Source organism: Brienomyrus brachyistius, chromosome 6 (genome assembly GCF_023856365.1).
Source record: "Brienomyrus brachyistius isolate T26 chromosome 6, BBRACH_0.4, whole genome shotgun sequence".
NCBI classification, from domain to species: Eukaryota; Metazoa; Chordata; class Actinopteri; order Osteoglossiformes; family Mormyridae; genus Brienomyrus; species Brienomyrus brachyistius.
Window position 1 is genome coordinate 12,577,663 of NC_064538.1, and position 14,999 is coordinate 12,592,661.

At 45.3% G+C, this 14,999-nt stretch overlaps 1 protein-coding gene across 1 annotated transcript; it reads left to right on the forward strand.

Annotated features, from left to right (window-relative positions):
- Positions 1 to 1,258: 1,258 nt before the first annotated feature.
- On the forward strand, positions 1,259 to 14,995 carry hdac6 (histone deacetylase 6). Its single transcript, XM_049017245.1, has 28 exons — positions 1,259 to 1,347; positions 2,343 to 2,461; positions 2,857 to 2,970; positions 3,473 to 3,555; positions 4,004 to 4,091; positions 4,206 to 4,246; positions 4,597 to 4,693; positions 4,798 to 4,895; positions 6,061 to 6,165; positions 6,317 to 6,385; positions 7,178 to 7,304; positions 7,514 to 7,579; positions 7,680 to 7,739; positions 8,013 to 8,102; positions 8,400 to 8,506; positions 8,690 to 8,757; positions 8,841 to 8,985; positions 9,522 to 9,650; positions 10,344 to 10,512; positions 10,607 to 10,809; positions 11,494 to 11,686; positions 11,825 to 11,974; positions 12,121 to 12,295; positions 12,499 to 12,908; positions 13,010 to 13,150; positions 13,346 to 13,492; positions 13,791 to 13,919; positions 14,058 to 14,995. The coding sequence occupies exons 2-28, from the start codon at positions 2,378 to 2,380 to the stop codon at positions 14,133 to 14,135; spliced, it is 3,366 nt and encodes a 1,121-aa protein (XP_048873202.1). The 5' UTR covers positions 1,259 to 1,347; positions 2,343 to 2,377; the 3' UTR covers positions 14,136 to 14,995.
- Positions 14,996 to 14,999: the final 4 nt, after the last annotated feature.

Genomic DNA, 14,999 nt, shown 5'->3' on the forward strand with positions numbered 1-14,999 from the left:
TTTGAACCCTGGGGATTTATTTAAATCTACACAGGTCTTTGGAATAAAATCAAGCGGTATGTAATATAATAGGCAGGTATCATGGTCAACATTTTCAAGGGATTGGGGATTATTAAGAAGCTATTCAAGATTAGGAAAAAAAACTCCTGAATTGATCTGGATTTTACCTGAATATTTCAAAATTAGTTAGTGGTAGTGTTAGTGGTATAATATTCTAATTGACTGGTTATCAGCAAGACATCTATTAAATCATAATATTCACCATTGCCAAAATTCTTATTTGGTGTGATTTACAAATTAAGAATGTATGAATCAGAATACAATAGTGCCTATTAAAGAGAGTTTTTTTTTTTTTAAAAAAGATTATTTCATCAGCATCACTACAACATACCGAGTGAGTGGGCAATGTGACATTTCTGAGGAGGAATGAATGAAGAGTAAAGCAGTATTCACAGGCTAAAGAACACAGAATACACAAAAAACACCAAATGAAAACTTTAAAGGACACAACATCCGACACGCTGCTTGATACAGAAAGTACAGTAGGCTTGTAAATACAATCAGTGCAGATAAGAAGCATGAATAAACAGGCATGGAAACACAGACAAACTGACACAAATGAAACAATAGAGACAGGAAGACATTTACATCATATGATATCAACAAGACAGCATATATTCTAATAAAAGTGGGGGCATAAGAGATGGAGAAAAGGAACTGAAACTGAAAATTAATAATTAATGTTATATTACATTACTAAAACTGCAAAGGCCTGTTTTGGGAACACTAATGTGAGTTAGGTGGCGTACTGCATTAGCTGTTGAACACCTGAAGCTGAACTGTTCCAATACATTAATAAGTTATGCCAACCAGGGACACTAAACATACCCATGGAAATGTGGCTTGATATCAGAACTAAAACATCTGCAGGTTCCTAGTGTTTGTTAAGTCTCCGATGTTTTCCTGTAAACTCACTATTGGTGTGAACCTGTAGCAAAGTTTATTCTACTCATAATGAATTTTCCTTTTTATGTTTTAAGTCTTTCTTACATCCGTGTCATTCCGTTGTACAAATTTTTACAAATTGCCACAGTCAACAAAATTAGCGCAAGCTAATAGCCGTGGCCTCTAGAAACTACTAACTATACGTAATATAAGAGTACACATTTTTTGCAACATACCGACACATTTACCAAGTGTTGTTGAACTGTGCATATTCATAACTGCGCTCCGTCTTTTCACGTCACGTTTCGTTGACGTCATCGATAAGCGCCTTTGAGCAAAGGGGCGTATCTACTGCGACCTATTTTCAATTTGAGCGCTCGGGCAGCGCTGTAATACATTAAAGTAAGTAATAGTTACAGCTTCAGCTATATGAAATATACACACCGCTTCTTCAGGAATATTATTACATTAATAGATTATTTACCAGGTTGTTTAGAGCTTCGGGGGCCTCTTTATGGTAGAAGGTGTAACTTATATAAAATCGGCACAATGTGTATTATCTGCCAGATTATCTCAGAAATCTGCAAGTAAAGTGTCATGTGTAAAATGATTAGACATATAATTATTACTAAACATTAATTAAACACGCGGTTGCCTGATCTTATATGTAGCATGTACATATTTAAAAACTATATTGCAGTTATACAGGCTATATTCATCTGATGTAGTGCCCTTTGTCTTGCTGTCTTTTGTAATATAGTCAGTTGACAGTGGTTTATCAGCGGGTTAAAATAATCAAAATTTTACCGATTTTATAGTAAGACTTATTAGCTATTTGTTAATGTATACTAAACTAAATATTATTGCAGCTGTTTAAAAATGCTATGTAATCTACACCTACCGTAACGGTTTTTTCCATTGGCAGACTTGTATTTATTTGCCATTATAACAATACGATTGCTCATGTCATAATTTAGCTTCTTTTTAGATTTGCATGTTGTTCGTTTAGGTAAAATATCAACCTTGGTGCCAGTTCATATACAGTACAATCATCCTTCGAGCATTGTGACTTAATGCTTTGAGTCGCTGTAAAAATACAGATTTTCTTTTGTGTATAGGTACTCTCTGAATAATAAATAATGAACAGAAATTGTAATAATGGCGATATCTTTTATATATCTTATAGGCTAATATATGTCCTCTTAATAGGTTGTCTTCAGATTTTTAATTTGGAAATGAAATTTATCCCATCTGTCAGCCGTTTTACTTGAATACTATTGAAAATGCATTGAAATCTGCAAGACTGTGGCTTTTGAGGCTCAAGATGGCCACTCCTGCCCTAGCGACACAATAATAATAATAATAATAATAATAATATAAAAACTTTTTCATTGCAGAGATTTTTGCAACGTCTGGAAGTTATAGCTTTAGCATGGATTCTCCCCCTAACCCCTCAAAATCAAGATCCCTTAGAGGGCCGTCCTGTTCCCCTAAATCACCGGACTCCAAGTCCAAAGTAAGCTGTCTCCCCGGCCGAATTGCTGCAAGTGTTTCATCCGCAGCAATGATGAACATTTATTAAATATAACAGACACTTAATACTATTGGATAGGATCTCTCTGCAGTGGAATAATATGCCAGATGAAAAAAGGAAAACTGTAAGCTAAGAGCCCTTCAATGTATAATTGTTTTATGCTCCTGTAGACTTTGCTCCGAATGGTCTGGCACTTGTTAACAGACTCCTGTTCTTTGAACACAGACGTGCAGAGGTCCTGTTCAGAAAACATGACTTTTCCTGTGCTGTTAACATAGTTATTAAGTTATCGTCACTCGTTTGCTGACTGGCAGCATCTGTGCTGCTTGTCAGCGTGCTCCTTGCTCAACTCATACGTGTGAAACTGGTCTCCTTAGAAGAAGAGCAGCAAACCCAGCAGCAAGAAGACCAGCCTCCAGGAGGCCAAGAAGAAAGGAAGGATGGAGCAGAGCAGAGGAGAAGAGGAGATGGCGAATCAGCTCAAAAACCTGGTATCTGTGCAGCATTTCTTTATGAAGGGGAGGTCTGACTGAGGGACCATTTAGCCGGGGGATTGGCAGCAGATTTGACGCGGTTAATGAATCCTTTCTAGTATAAAAACATGTAATGAAACCAGTTGTTGGATTGGGGTGGTGTGCTGCTCAGTGATTTTGGGATCTGCACCCATATCTCCAAAGTTGAGAGTTCTTGTGTGGGAATAGCGCTAAGAGGTCTAGCTTTCAGCTTCGGGTTGTTTTACCCCCTTTGTGTTAAAGCTGCCCATCAGATACACACAAATTCCTGATCATAACAAGGTCTTGCAAATCCAGCAGGGGAACTGCTACACAGATGTACGCATGAACAGTAAGAAGCTGCTGCTTCCTGCTCTCTATTCAGCGTTCCATTTCTAAAAGATACGACTGATTTTCAAGGATGAAATTTAAGGAACGATTGGCTGGTTGTTTCACTGCCTGAACTGAAGCTGATGTGAGATCCGCGTTTCTTGCTTCTCAGGACCTGAACAGCAAGCTGAAAGCCACAGGCACCGGTCTCGCTTACAGCGACGTCTTTGCCCGCCCCTGCTGCCTTTGGGACAGGTACTGCTGTCACAACACATTCTTTAAGTTGAAGTTTTACCATCTTGGACATTAGTAAAGCAAAATATTCTTTATTTCTACTGAACATGAGTTATTAAGCACTATTTATGATACTGTTTAGCTTTTTGGTGTGCTATATAATTATACAACCACTTATATACCTCACTTATCGACCATCCACAAATATGATGGCAATAAAAAATTTGACTTGAATAATCTTGTAAAAACGGGTCTGGTGTATATTGGGCACTAAGCTGACATTCAGTGCTCGCAGTTGATGTGTTGAATGCAGGGTCTGAGATCTGAGTGACTCTGACGAGGGCCAAATCGTTACGGTCAGACGACTGGGTCAGAACATCTCAGAAACTGCAAGGCTTGTGAAATAGCAGCGATGACCTTAGATAGATGCTGACCTTGTTAACCTGGCCTTACGGTGCGTGCTCCTCAGCGGCCACCCTGAGTGTCCTGAGAGGGTGACGGCTATAATGGAGAAGCTGGGGAGACAGGGGCTGCTGTCTCGCTGTATCCAAGTGGAGGTACGTCCATCACAGGGGGCCGGCGGCAGCTTTACAGTCCTCTGATCGGCCCTCTGATCGGCCCTCTGATCGGCCCTCTGATCGGCTGAGTCTTGCTTGTTTTCTGTCTTTCAGGCAAGGCCTGCGACAGACCAGGACCTTCTACTTATCCACACGTAAGTCCATTCATAGGCAGGTGTCTGGTGCCTCTTTCGTAGGGCAATCTGTGTGTAAAATCTGCTTTTTTTGTGAAGGAAATGGGACCGGGGCTTGGAGGACAGGGTGGGGCTGTTTTCAGCACCTTTGAGATGAGCTTGGCAGGCAAACTGATCTTTTGCCATTTAACTTAAAATGAGCCAAATCATAAGCCACCAGAGTCTGACCATTGCTGCTGGTCCATCTTTTCAGACACACTCAGCAAGCTCTGCGCGTTACTCTGGAAACAGCTGTCTAGAGTGGCAAAACACTGTTCCCCTCTGCGTCTTTCACGGCATGTTAACCATGTGCTACTCTCTGCCCTGAGTAGAAAGCAGTATGTTGAGCTGATGAAATCCACCCAGAAGATGTCTGAGAGCGAGCTCATGTCTCTCTCCAAAACCTATGACTCTGTCTACCTGCATCCTGTGAGTCTTTGCCCCGCCCCCGGCTGGTTGTTCCGCTTGTTGGGTGACTCTCATGCACTGCCGGTCTGTCCGAGACATGTGATGTCCCGTGTCCCCGCTTGTAGGAATCCTTCCACTCTGCCACAGTGGCAGTGGGCGCTGTCCTGCAGCTCACTGACAAAGTGCTGAACTCGGAACTGAGAAACGGCTTTGCTGTCACCAGGTAGGATGGAGCAGACTGTCTGTTTGTTTTAAATGACAATTCAGATGTTATCGATCGTATTGATTCAGGAAAATCAGTTTGCGTTAGGAGTGTAACTTTACACAACATTCACGGTTCAGTGCAAACCTTGGTTTTGAAAGCCCTTTTTAGTGCAGTTTTGGTACAGCAGGGAAAATGTCTTTTGAAATTATTTATTATTAAAACTGCAAACGCAAGCACAATCAGGAACAATTGTAAGTCAAAGGCAGTGTGCCTGTCAACGACTCTGAATAACAAAACCTGAGACACTTATTTGCACATTGTAAAAGTAAATGTGTAAAAACATTTAGAAATTAAAAATATTACATGATACATGAATCATAATGAACTGAATCCCACCTAAATCCTGTGTTCTCTGCTGCTGAGAACGGTAACATATCTGTAGCGAGACACACCCCTACAGCTGCCGTTGCTGTTTTTATCCCAGTCTGAATTTCCTGACAAAAGCGCCTTAAATGGCACAGACAGACTAACATGCAGGGGCTGTTCTGCCTTCCGGTCACACTCAAATGATGTCACCCGGATGATGTCGTCTCAAGTGAGTTAGCATTTGTGTTTACAGCAACATATTGGGTTGGTCTCTCTCCAAATACACACACACACACACACACACACACACACACATATATATATATATATATATATATATATATATATATATATATATATATATATATATATATATATACACATAATGTTCCCAAACTGCCCACTATGACTGACTGTAACCAGCATTAGCCGTAACCAACTCTCAGCTAAAATTAGCATATTTTTTTCTGTGTTGACCATCTGTTTGTGAATTTAGGTCGAGAAATGTATTAACATGTTTTGCAGTGTGTGCTGAACTGAAAATGATGCATGTGAATGGCACACGATGAATACGTGTGCTGTTACAGGCCTGGTTTGCATGTGTTTAAATGTTAGCATTGTTACAGAAATGATGAATATTAACTTTCAGGAGGCGCATGCTAAATGTTACGTGGTGCTGAATACAAAGCTGAATGAGGATTTTATAGATGATATTTGATGCTCTGTTATCCTTTTAAAAACATTAGATCCTTCTGCTGTTCTGAAGCTGTTCACTTTAATAAATACCTGTTGTGGCTGCCCCTCCCCCCACTCCCAGACCACCTGGTCACCATGCACAGACAGACAAGATGAACGGTTACTGCATGTTCAACAGCCTGGCCATTGCGGCTCGATATGCACAGACTCAGCACGGCCTGGAGCGGTGAGCGTGAAGGACACATCCGCCTCGCAGTCTCTCCCTCGCCTACCTGCTGTTTGTTTCTCCTCTGATCTTCATCATGAGAAGGTAATGATCCAGTTCTTAGAGCCCATGACAGCGTGCGCCGAGCTCAGCTGTGTGTTTTTCTGCCCAGGGTTCTGATTGTGGACTGGGATGTGCACCACGGCCAGGGAATCCAGTACAGCTTTCAGGAGGACCCCAGGTACAGAGACAGACGCCGCTGCCTGTTTTTACCCACTAAAACTGACCAGGAGGAATAATTCTAAACATGGAAAAAATTAAGAGACCACTCAGTAATTTTAAACAAGGATTTTTAAATCCTGGTTTAGTCATGGTTCTGCTGGCATTCATAGGTTCAAAATTTCTAAGATAGCAGTATATAAGAACAAGGTGAAGCAGGAGACACTGAGAATGATCAGAAACCGGCCAGGAAAAGGGCAGAAGCCTTCTAATGGCAGGGATGACTGTCATCTTATCAGACAGTTTCTCACGAATCAAAGGATGACATCAAGTGAGCTTCAAAAGGAATGGGAAGCAAGTGCAGGTGTGAAGTGCACTGCAAGGACAAGTTCATTTCAGGCTCCTAGAAGCAGGAATGAAGTCCCATAAAGCAAGGAAGAAGCCCTTCATTAATGAGAAACAGAGAAGAACCAGGCTGCAGTTTGCAAATACATATATAACTCACAGACACACACCCGAAAAATGAGTGAAACAAAAAATTGTGCTGTGGTCTCTTAATTTTTCCGTTGCTGTATCTATGGAACATCATTAATAAAACAGTGATTGCTGAAAGGGATTCTTATAGACACTCTTCTTTATGCTGTACTTGTGTTCTTGGTTTTAAAACTCTACTGTGTTTTGCTACATGCATGATGGCGTATGTTTCCTTGAAGGTAACACCAACAGGGCGTGGGCTTCTTAGACGCGCTGCAGGTCTGTGTGTGACTGAGCCACTTGGGCTGCGTGTGTGACAGTGTCTGCTTTCTCTCCACAGTGTGCTGTACTTCTCAATGCACAGATATGAGGGAGGTGCCTTCTGGCCCCACCTACCCGAATCTGATAGTGGGGCGCTGGGCTCTGGGGCCGGTGAGGGCTATACCATCAACCTACCATGGAACAAGGTGCATGGAACTCTGCACTCCTGCCTGCTCTTTTCATCCCCTGCTTTACAAGATATTTCTCTTATACGAAGCACATCTCTTCCTTATATGTCGATGTTCATAGTTCTAAATCAGTTAGTACTCTATAAAACATGCTACAAGTCCACCTGTTCCCTGCTGTACCTGTCAATGGCGCTGTACTCATTCATGGCTCCTTTTTCACCCTGTAGACCGGTGTAAAGGATGCAGACTATATCGCTGCCTTCCAGCAACTGCTCCTGCCTGTGGCGTATGAGGTATCGCATCACTGCAGACTAGACGTTTTTGAACGTTGACGTAATTGAAAACTTGCAAGCTGTTTGTAGACGGTCCCTAACAGGCTTGTCGTCTATGTAGTTTCGGCCTCAGCTGGTCCTCGTGGCGGCTGGCTTCGACTGTGTGGCAGGGGATCCTAAGGCAAGTTCTGACTTTTCTTCGCGCACAACTTTGACGCCACTTTTAGGAGAGGATGGTCTGATCTGCAGTGTAGATGCCATCGATATGGTAGTAGAACACAGATTAATTGCTTTATGAGATGCCTGTTTGCATCCTTCTGCTTAGCAACAAAAGAGAATAAATTAATATATAGCACTGTACTTTTTGTGGCAGTGTTTAGAAACAGGAAATCAGTGTTGCTGTAACTCTACCTGCTTCACTGCTGACTGTGTCTTTTCTGTCTGTTTCCCCCAGGGAGAGATGTCTGCTAGCCCACAATGCTTTGCCATATTAACGCACCTGTTGCAGGGTCTTGCCCAGGGCAGACTCATCCTGGCACTGGAGGTACTAGAAGTTCACAGAAAGAGAATTTTCAACCCATGTCTGCACACTCAACCAATCCAAGAGGACAAACCACAGATCCCTAACTTAAAATTCACTGCCACGTCCAATCAGATTTGTGCGATAGACATTGATTAGCGTTAATTACAGAGTGCACTGCATGCTTGATCATAGCGTTAATTTAGACCTGTACTTGATATAGAACATGGTCAACATTTGGGTCGCAGTGCGAAAAGGTTGAGAACCACTGCTATAATGGGCTGCGCAAGCTGGTCTCTGACTGTAGCCCTGTTTGGTCAGGGTGGGTATAACCCTCAGGCCACCGCAGACGGGGTGTGTGCCTGCGTCAGTTCGCTGCTTGGAGAGTCCTGCCCCCGCCTGGTGCCACCGAGAGCCCCCAGTGATAGGTGAGCATTCATAGAACAGCTGGATGCTAACTGCCATTACTATTAATGCGTTTTACAGAAGATTCGGTTCTAACATGTTGTTTGCCCACTGACTGGTGTATCGTATGTAAAGTTCCTGCTTCCCATGACTGCTGTTCATGTGCGGCACGTGCTCTCTGCTCCCCGTGTCTGTGACTCTCCCAGTGCCCTCAAGTCCATCTCGCAGACCATCTCTTCACTGTATCCCTTCTGGACCAGCCTGCAGATACTGGGTATGTGTTCAGTGCCGCTTGGGGTTAAGCTTCTTTTCCATTCGGCTTCCTGATCGTCTGGGGTCGACTGTGTCTGTCCGCAGAAGGTGGCCCGATGTGTGAGGAGATGAGCCCCATTGAGCTGGGTTTGGTGGAGCCCTCTGGTGAGGGCCTTGTGGAGAACCCTGCACAGATCACAGGGCTGGTGTATGACCAGAGGATGATGGAGCACCACAACATGTGGGACAGGTGAACTGAGGAGTGCCATCCCCAGGGCAGTCATTATTCAGGCACACTGTAGGAAACACCGCGATATGGGATCAAAGCAAAATCTAGTGCGTCGGTTACTTTTGTGTGTGTGGATTCATTCCTTAGTATTATTGGTACTAATACGAATAGTTTGTTGAATTATCACGACGTGCAGGACACTGTTGCTAAAAAATAAACAGCTGATGAAAGGGTCTAGCTTCAGACGCCTGTAGAGTGGAGCTCCTCCACTGGGATCACATGATCTATAAGGACATAAAGTGGAGCTCCGGTTAGGGTTAGGATTAAGCTTAAATTTAAGATTAGGGTTAGGATTAAGCTTAGGGTTAGGATTAAGTTTAAGGTTAGGGTTAGGATTAAGCTTAAGGTTAGGGTTCATTCACTGTAACACAGAGTTGTCTGCAGTTGGACCCTTCTCACAGCTGATGAATCTCCCTGGGTCACATGTTGTCTAGCTGGCCATCGTAGCGCCACCGGGTATCTTAAACCTGAGCTTTTAAACCTCTGCACCCATGCAGCCATCACCCGGAGCTACCGCAGAGGATCTCCCGCATATTCTCCCGACACAAGGAACTGGGCCTTGTTTCCCGTTGCCTACGGATCCCGGCGCGCCTTGCCACGGAGGAGGAGCTGGCCACGTGTCATAGGTAGAGTGGGAGCCGGTCATCGGTACCCTTGGAAACGGCTGTGTGTTGATGCATTTCTCCTGCTGTGTTGATTCAGCCTGATTCAGCCTATTTTGATAATATTGCATCAGATTCATCTTCTTTGATGTATTTTTGTGCTCCCAGTTTCCGCTTATTATCAGTTTACTTTTCTGTTTGCCTCATTATTCTGATTATGGATGAAATGATTTCCAGTTTCATGGTAAAATTCTAAATGTTTAGTATTACCGATTCAGATTTAAATTATCATGAAAACTGTGCCTGATTATTGTCCTTTGAAAAACTCAAGGTAAATACTGTCCAGCATCAAAGAAAGTTAGTAACGGTCTCCTTTGTGTCAGTTAAAACATGGCAGAAGGCAGTGACAGCACTCCAAAGCTTTTTAATGTGCATTTGATGTGGTTTTCATGTGTTTTCATGAAAGGTATTGCCTACGGTTTTATTTTAATGTTCATGCAAACAAAAATCGGACAGTCCTACTAATTTTATTTCTCGTTTTTGATATAAAACTTGGTGAAATAATTTCAGTTTGTGCATCGGTCCTTTTTCAAAACAGTTTAGCAAAACTGCGATGATACTGATCACCGTGATATTTTTCGTCACCATACTCGTGATGTTAAATTTTCAAACTGCTCCGTCTCTAATTCTGATCCACGTTCCCCCTTTTTCTCCCAGCCTGGAGCATATAGCTAAGATCAAGTCAACAGAGGGGATGAAGCCCAGAGACTTGCATAGGCTGGGGGATGAGTACAACTCAATCTACATCAGCAATGAGAGCTACAGATGTGCCCTGCTGGCAGCTGGAGCTTGTTTCAACTCAGCCGAGGCTGTGCTCACTGGAAAGGTCCTTAATCTTGCGTTAATCCATACCTGTCATGTCGGCCTGCGGGACCTTGGGCAGCGAATGCCTGTGGTGTGCTGTCCCTGTTTGTGTCCAGGTGAGGAACGCAGCGGCCATCGTGCGCCCCCCCGGCCACCACGCCGAGAGAGATGCAGCCTGCGGCTTCTGCTTCTTCAACACGGCGGCTCTGACTGCGCGCTACGCCCAGGCCTTCGCTAAGAAGCCCCTCAGGGTCCTCATCCTGGACTGGGACCTGCACCATGGCAACGGCACCCAGCACATCTTTGAGGACGACGATAGGTAGGACAGCAGCTCGGCCGATGTGCTGGCAGGCAGGGGGCATGGCGTTTAGCTCTGTGGACAACCCCCCCCCCCCCCCCCCCCCCCAGCTGTGGTGACGGATCTCAAGCTGAAGCTCCAGCAGAGTGTCCGTCCGGGTAGACAGATAATAAATAGTCAGCTGCTTTACACTGTACAGTGTAAATGAATGCATGTGTCATGTTGCAGTTTGAGCTGCACGGAATGTTAGCAGTGATCAGCAGATATGAGTCTGAGGTTCAGCTGCCAGTCAGTGCAGTGGCTTGGAAAGATCCTGGTTGATTTAGAGAGCGTGGAGAATATGTGAATTATTGGAGTCCTACACTGGGTAGTGCTTTACTCAGATTGGATGCATGCAATATTAAGTCATTGTCGGTCAAACCAAAATATTATGGAACTCAGTAATTTGGAATAAAGTTAACAAAAGCATAACTTGGTCATCATTAGTGATCGTCGTACCAGTACAGTCAGGTGCCAAGAAACACTGAGGTTAGGTAAATCTGCTATCTGTTTAACTATCGATCTGTGTACATGGTCATGTAGGCGGCTCGTGCGTTGGTGGTAAGTCGGGATTCAGCCTAAAAGGAGCTCCGTCGCTTGTCTTTCCTTCTTTGCATTGCTGACGTAAAGGGGGGTGTTTCCCTCCTCGTTCTCTCTGCCGCTCAGTGTGCTGTACATTTCGCTGCACCGCTACGACAACGGCCTCTTCTTCCCCTCCTCTGATGATGCCGACTTCGACAAGGTCGGCAGAGGAAACGGCCGCGGCTTCAACGTCAACATTCCCTGGAGCGGCGGGAAGATGGGCGACTCGGAGTACCTGGCGGCCTTCCACGCGGTGGTGATGCCCATCGCCAGACAAGTACGACAGGCAGACTCGTGAAGGGGACGCCCCTGAGTGGCAGTAACCGGGACGTGCCTGGTTACTGTCACTGCTGCTGTTTCTGCCCCTTTGTGTCTGTTTGTACGTGACGTAGCTCCTCACTGTATCCCCCGCCAGTTTGACCCAGAACTGGTGCTGTTGTCTGCGGGTTTCGATGCGGCCCGTGGTGACCCCCTGGGCGGATACCATGTGACTCCCGAGGGATACGCCCACCTTACGCACCTGCTTATGAGTCTGGCTGCTGGTAGAATTATACTCATACTAGAGGTAAGGTGTTCTGTGCATAGACACTGCGTAATACCCTCACTGGCCTTACCATGTTCACAGTATATGTAGGTGTGAATGTGCTTTTGGGGAGCAGATTAGCATTAGAGCTAAATTTCATATTCCCCCTTTTCTTCTGTCTGCCGCAGGGGGGCTACAACCTGACTTCCATTTCCGAGTCTATGTCAATGTGCACCAGCACGCTGCTGGGGGACAGCCTCCCCCTGCTGCCTCCGCTGGCACCCCCACATCCCAATGCCGCCGTCACAATCAACCGTGTTCTGCGCTCTCACGCCCTCTACTGGAGTTCTTTGAGAATACAAAGTGAGTGGGAATTTTGCAACAAGGGGTAGTTCCTTGAACTGGCATTTAGTCAGTTGGAATTAGCACCACCCATGAAAATGTCCGGATCGTTGTCTGGACCTCTGGATGGTACTCCTCTTATAGATGTTCGATTTGCTGCCCGTTATATCAGAGATTTAGCTGCTAATCTGGGACAATATTCTGAGCATGATTTTTGTTTGTAGTTCCAGAGTCTCTGCGCTTGTCTGCACCTTCGGCCAAAGCAAAGGGCAAACGAGTCTCAGGTGGCAGAGACAAGAGGCCTCAGCGACAGGAGACCCCAGCCAAAGGTTCTGAACAGGGTGCTCCTCCTGTGAGTCCGGCAGCAGCTGAAGCAATGGAACCAGTGCAACCCAGCGCTGCCCATCAGGAGGAAGGTCTTCAGGACATCACAGTCGGCCTTGTGTCTTTGAACTTAGACAACAGCACCTCCAGCCCAGCCTCTATGCCTATAGGGGGAGCCAGGCGGAAGGTGAGGCCTGGTTCCCAGGAAAACCCAGTTAAAGGGCCACCATCCGCCCAGGTGACCCCAGAAAAGAAAGAAGCCATGGAAACCGTCAGTTCTACCCCTCCGAAGGACAAGGTGATTATGCCAGTGAGTAATTCGGTCCTTAGGAAGTGTACATTCTGTCCATGGCACAAGTTTTGCGAATGATGTCTTGAAAACATTGTTCTTTGCGTTTCTGTTGGGCTCAGCTGGTCGATGAACCAGCCATGGTTACTGTTGCCAAGGGAAACCAAGAGCCTGGCGAATCGGACGAGGCGTCTGGTTGGTCGAAGTTGCCGAAGGATCAGGCAGTCTTTGAGCTCTTCACTGGAGGCCTGGAGACAGATGAGGTGGGGGGTTATTTACATCCTTTAAATGACAAGTTAGACACATTCGAGCCATTTTCTGCTTCTTTAAAAGCCAACAAGGGAAAATAAAGTGTTATTCCGAACCTCAGCTGACTTCCTCAAACCTGCCTTTTTGCAACCTGTTGAGGCTCCCCTACAGAACAGTGTCTGAGCTGGTGTTTTTCCATCCCTCTCCAGGGTACGATGTATGTGGTGGACCCCTTGCCATGGTGCCCTCACCTAGAGATGGTCAGGCCGGTGCCCAGTGGGGGGATCGATGTGTTCCTGCCTTGTGAAGACTGTGGTTCGGATGCAGAAAACTGGGTCTGCCTCAGCTGCTACAAGGTGCGTGATCCGCAGGCCCCGTCACGGCTGCAGTGCTTGTTGTGTTCAGGATGCACTGCTCCGGTCCGCACTCCAGTGCTTGTTGTGTTTTGGATGCACTGCTCCGGTCCGCACTGCAGTGCTTGTTGTGTTCGGGTGCACTGCTCCGGTCCGCGCTGCAGTGATTGTTGTGTTCGGGTGCACTGCTCCGGTCCACACTGCAGTGCACAATGTGACTGCCTTCACGGTGAGATGTGTCAGTAGAGGTCCACTCTTTTGATCCTGCGGTGTTCCTTTTTCTTCTGTCTGTTTGTGGCAGGTGCTCTGTGGCCGGTATGTCAATCAGCATATGGTGACCCACGGCCTGGTGTCAGAACACCCTGTGGTCCTCAGCTTTGCAGACCTGTCTGTATGGTGCTACAGCTGCGAGGCTTATGTTCACAACAAGGTGATGGGAGACGAGAGGCGTGTTCATATTGCCCAGCTGAAGATTGTCGCTGAGAGGTGTCCGAAGCCTTCATTTCATCTTCTCTTATCTCTTCTCCCCTTAATTTGCTGTTCTCTGCTTCTGTTCTCCACGGTGCAGGTGCTGTACGAGGCAAAAAACGCCGCCCATCATGTCAAGTTTGGAGAGGGCATTCCTTATACGGGAGAGAGTCACTGAGATTACAGAGAAGAGCTTGTGGAGAGGCGGACAGCGGGGGGGCGGCAGGGGTCGATGTGCTCACAGAGGGGCAGCCTGGTTTGGCAGGGAGACGGGCAAAGGGAACCCTTCCAGCAAAGAGCCACATCTGCCATTTTCGGATCTCACTTGGGCTACCTCTCCACTGGCACACACACACACACACACACACACCATATCATCATGGGGTTTCTGCCATCATTTCGGTGCTAAAATCTGAAGTTTGCTGCCAAAGTTGAGGAGCATTATCAACACCCTCAGCTGTGAAGTCACTGTTGCACAAAGGCACAATGACTATAACTGCTCACATCCAGTTATTGCTTGAACTGCAATCGCATTCTGTCCGTTCTTTAGTCTTTAGAGTAAACTGGTGAATGCTCTGGCCTTGGGGCCCAAACCAGCAACAGAAAATCATTTCTTATAATCTCATAACTGTCACCTTGATGGCTCTCACCGACTGCTGGATACCTTTTTTTAACATATTTTGCAGAGCTCAGCTGAATCTTCTTAAATGTATTTATGTTCGTTCTTACAAGCTTATCCTGTTTGGTGCATATGTTTCATTTCTGAGGAGAGTGTGACATCTTGATGCAAAAATATGGTGCAATAATACCTTTTCTACACGTTTTCTTAAAGCAATTTATAACTGTGTCTTTAATATCACCTTTCAGTATTTCTAATGCACACTGTTGTAGTATTAAGTACTATCTTGTGTTGTACTATTCATTACTACCTTGTATTTTGTAATGTAATGTTTGTAATGTTTTGCCATTCATGCGTTTTCATGATTTTCAATCTCGGTTTGATTTTTATTGCACAAATACAGCTGGTCACATCTCCTATTTT

What these genes read in the sequence shown, in the direction of transcription:
- hdac6 (XM_049017245.1), top strand. Translation starts at nt 2,378, where the DNA reads ATGGATTCTCCCCCTAACCCCTCAAAATCAAGATCCCTTAGAGGGCCG. An exon ending in GACCAGCCTGCAGATACTGG is followed by an intron (nt 8,758 to 8,840) that starts GTATGTGTTCAG and finishes GTCTGTCCGCAG; the next exon opens with AAGGTGGCCCGATGTGTGAG. An exon ending in AGGCTTATGTTCACAACAAG is followed by an intron (nt 13,920 to 14,057) that starts GTGATGGGAGAC and finishes TCCACGGTGCAG; the next exon opens with GTGCTGTACGAGGCAAAAAA.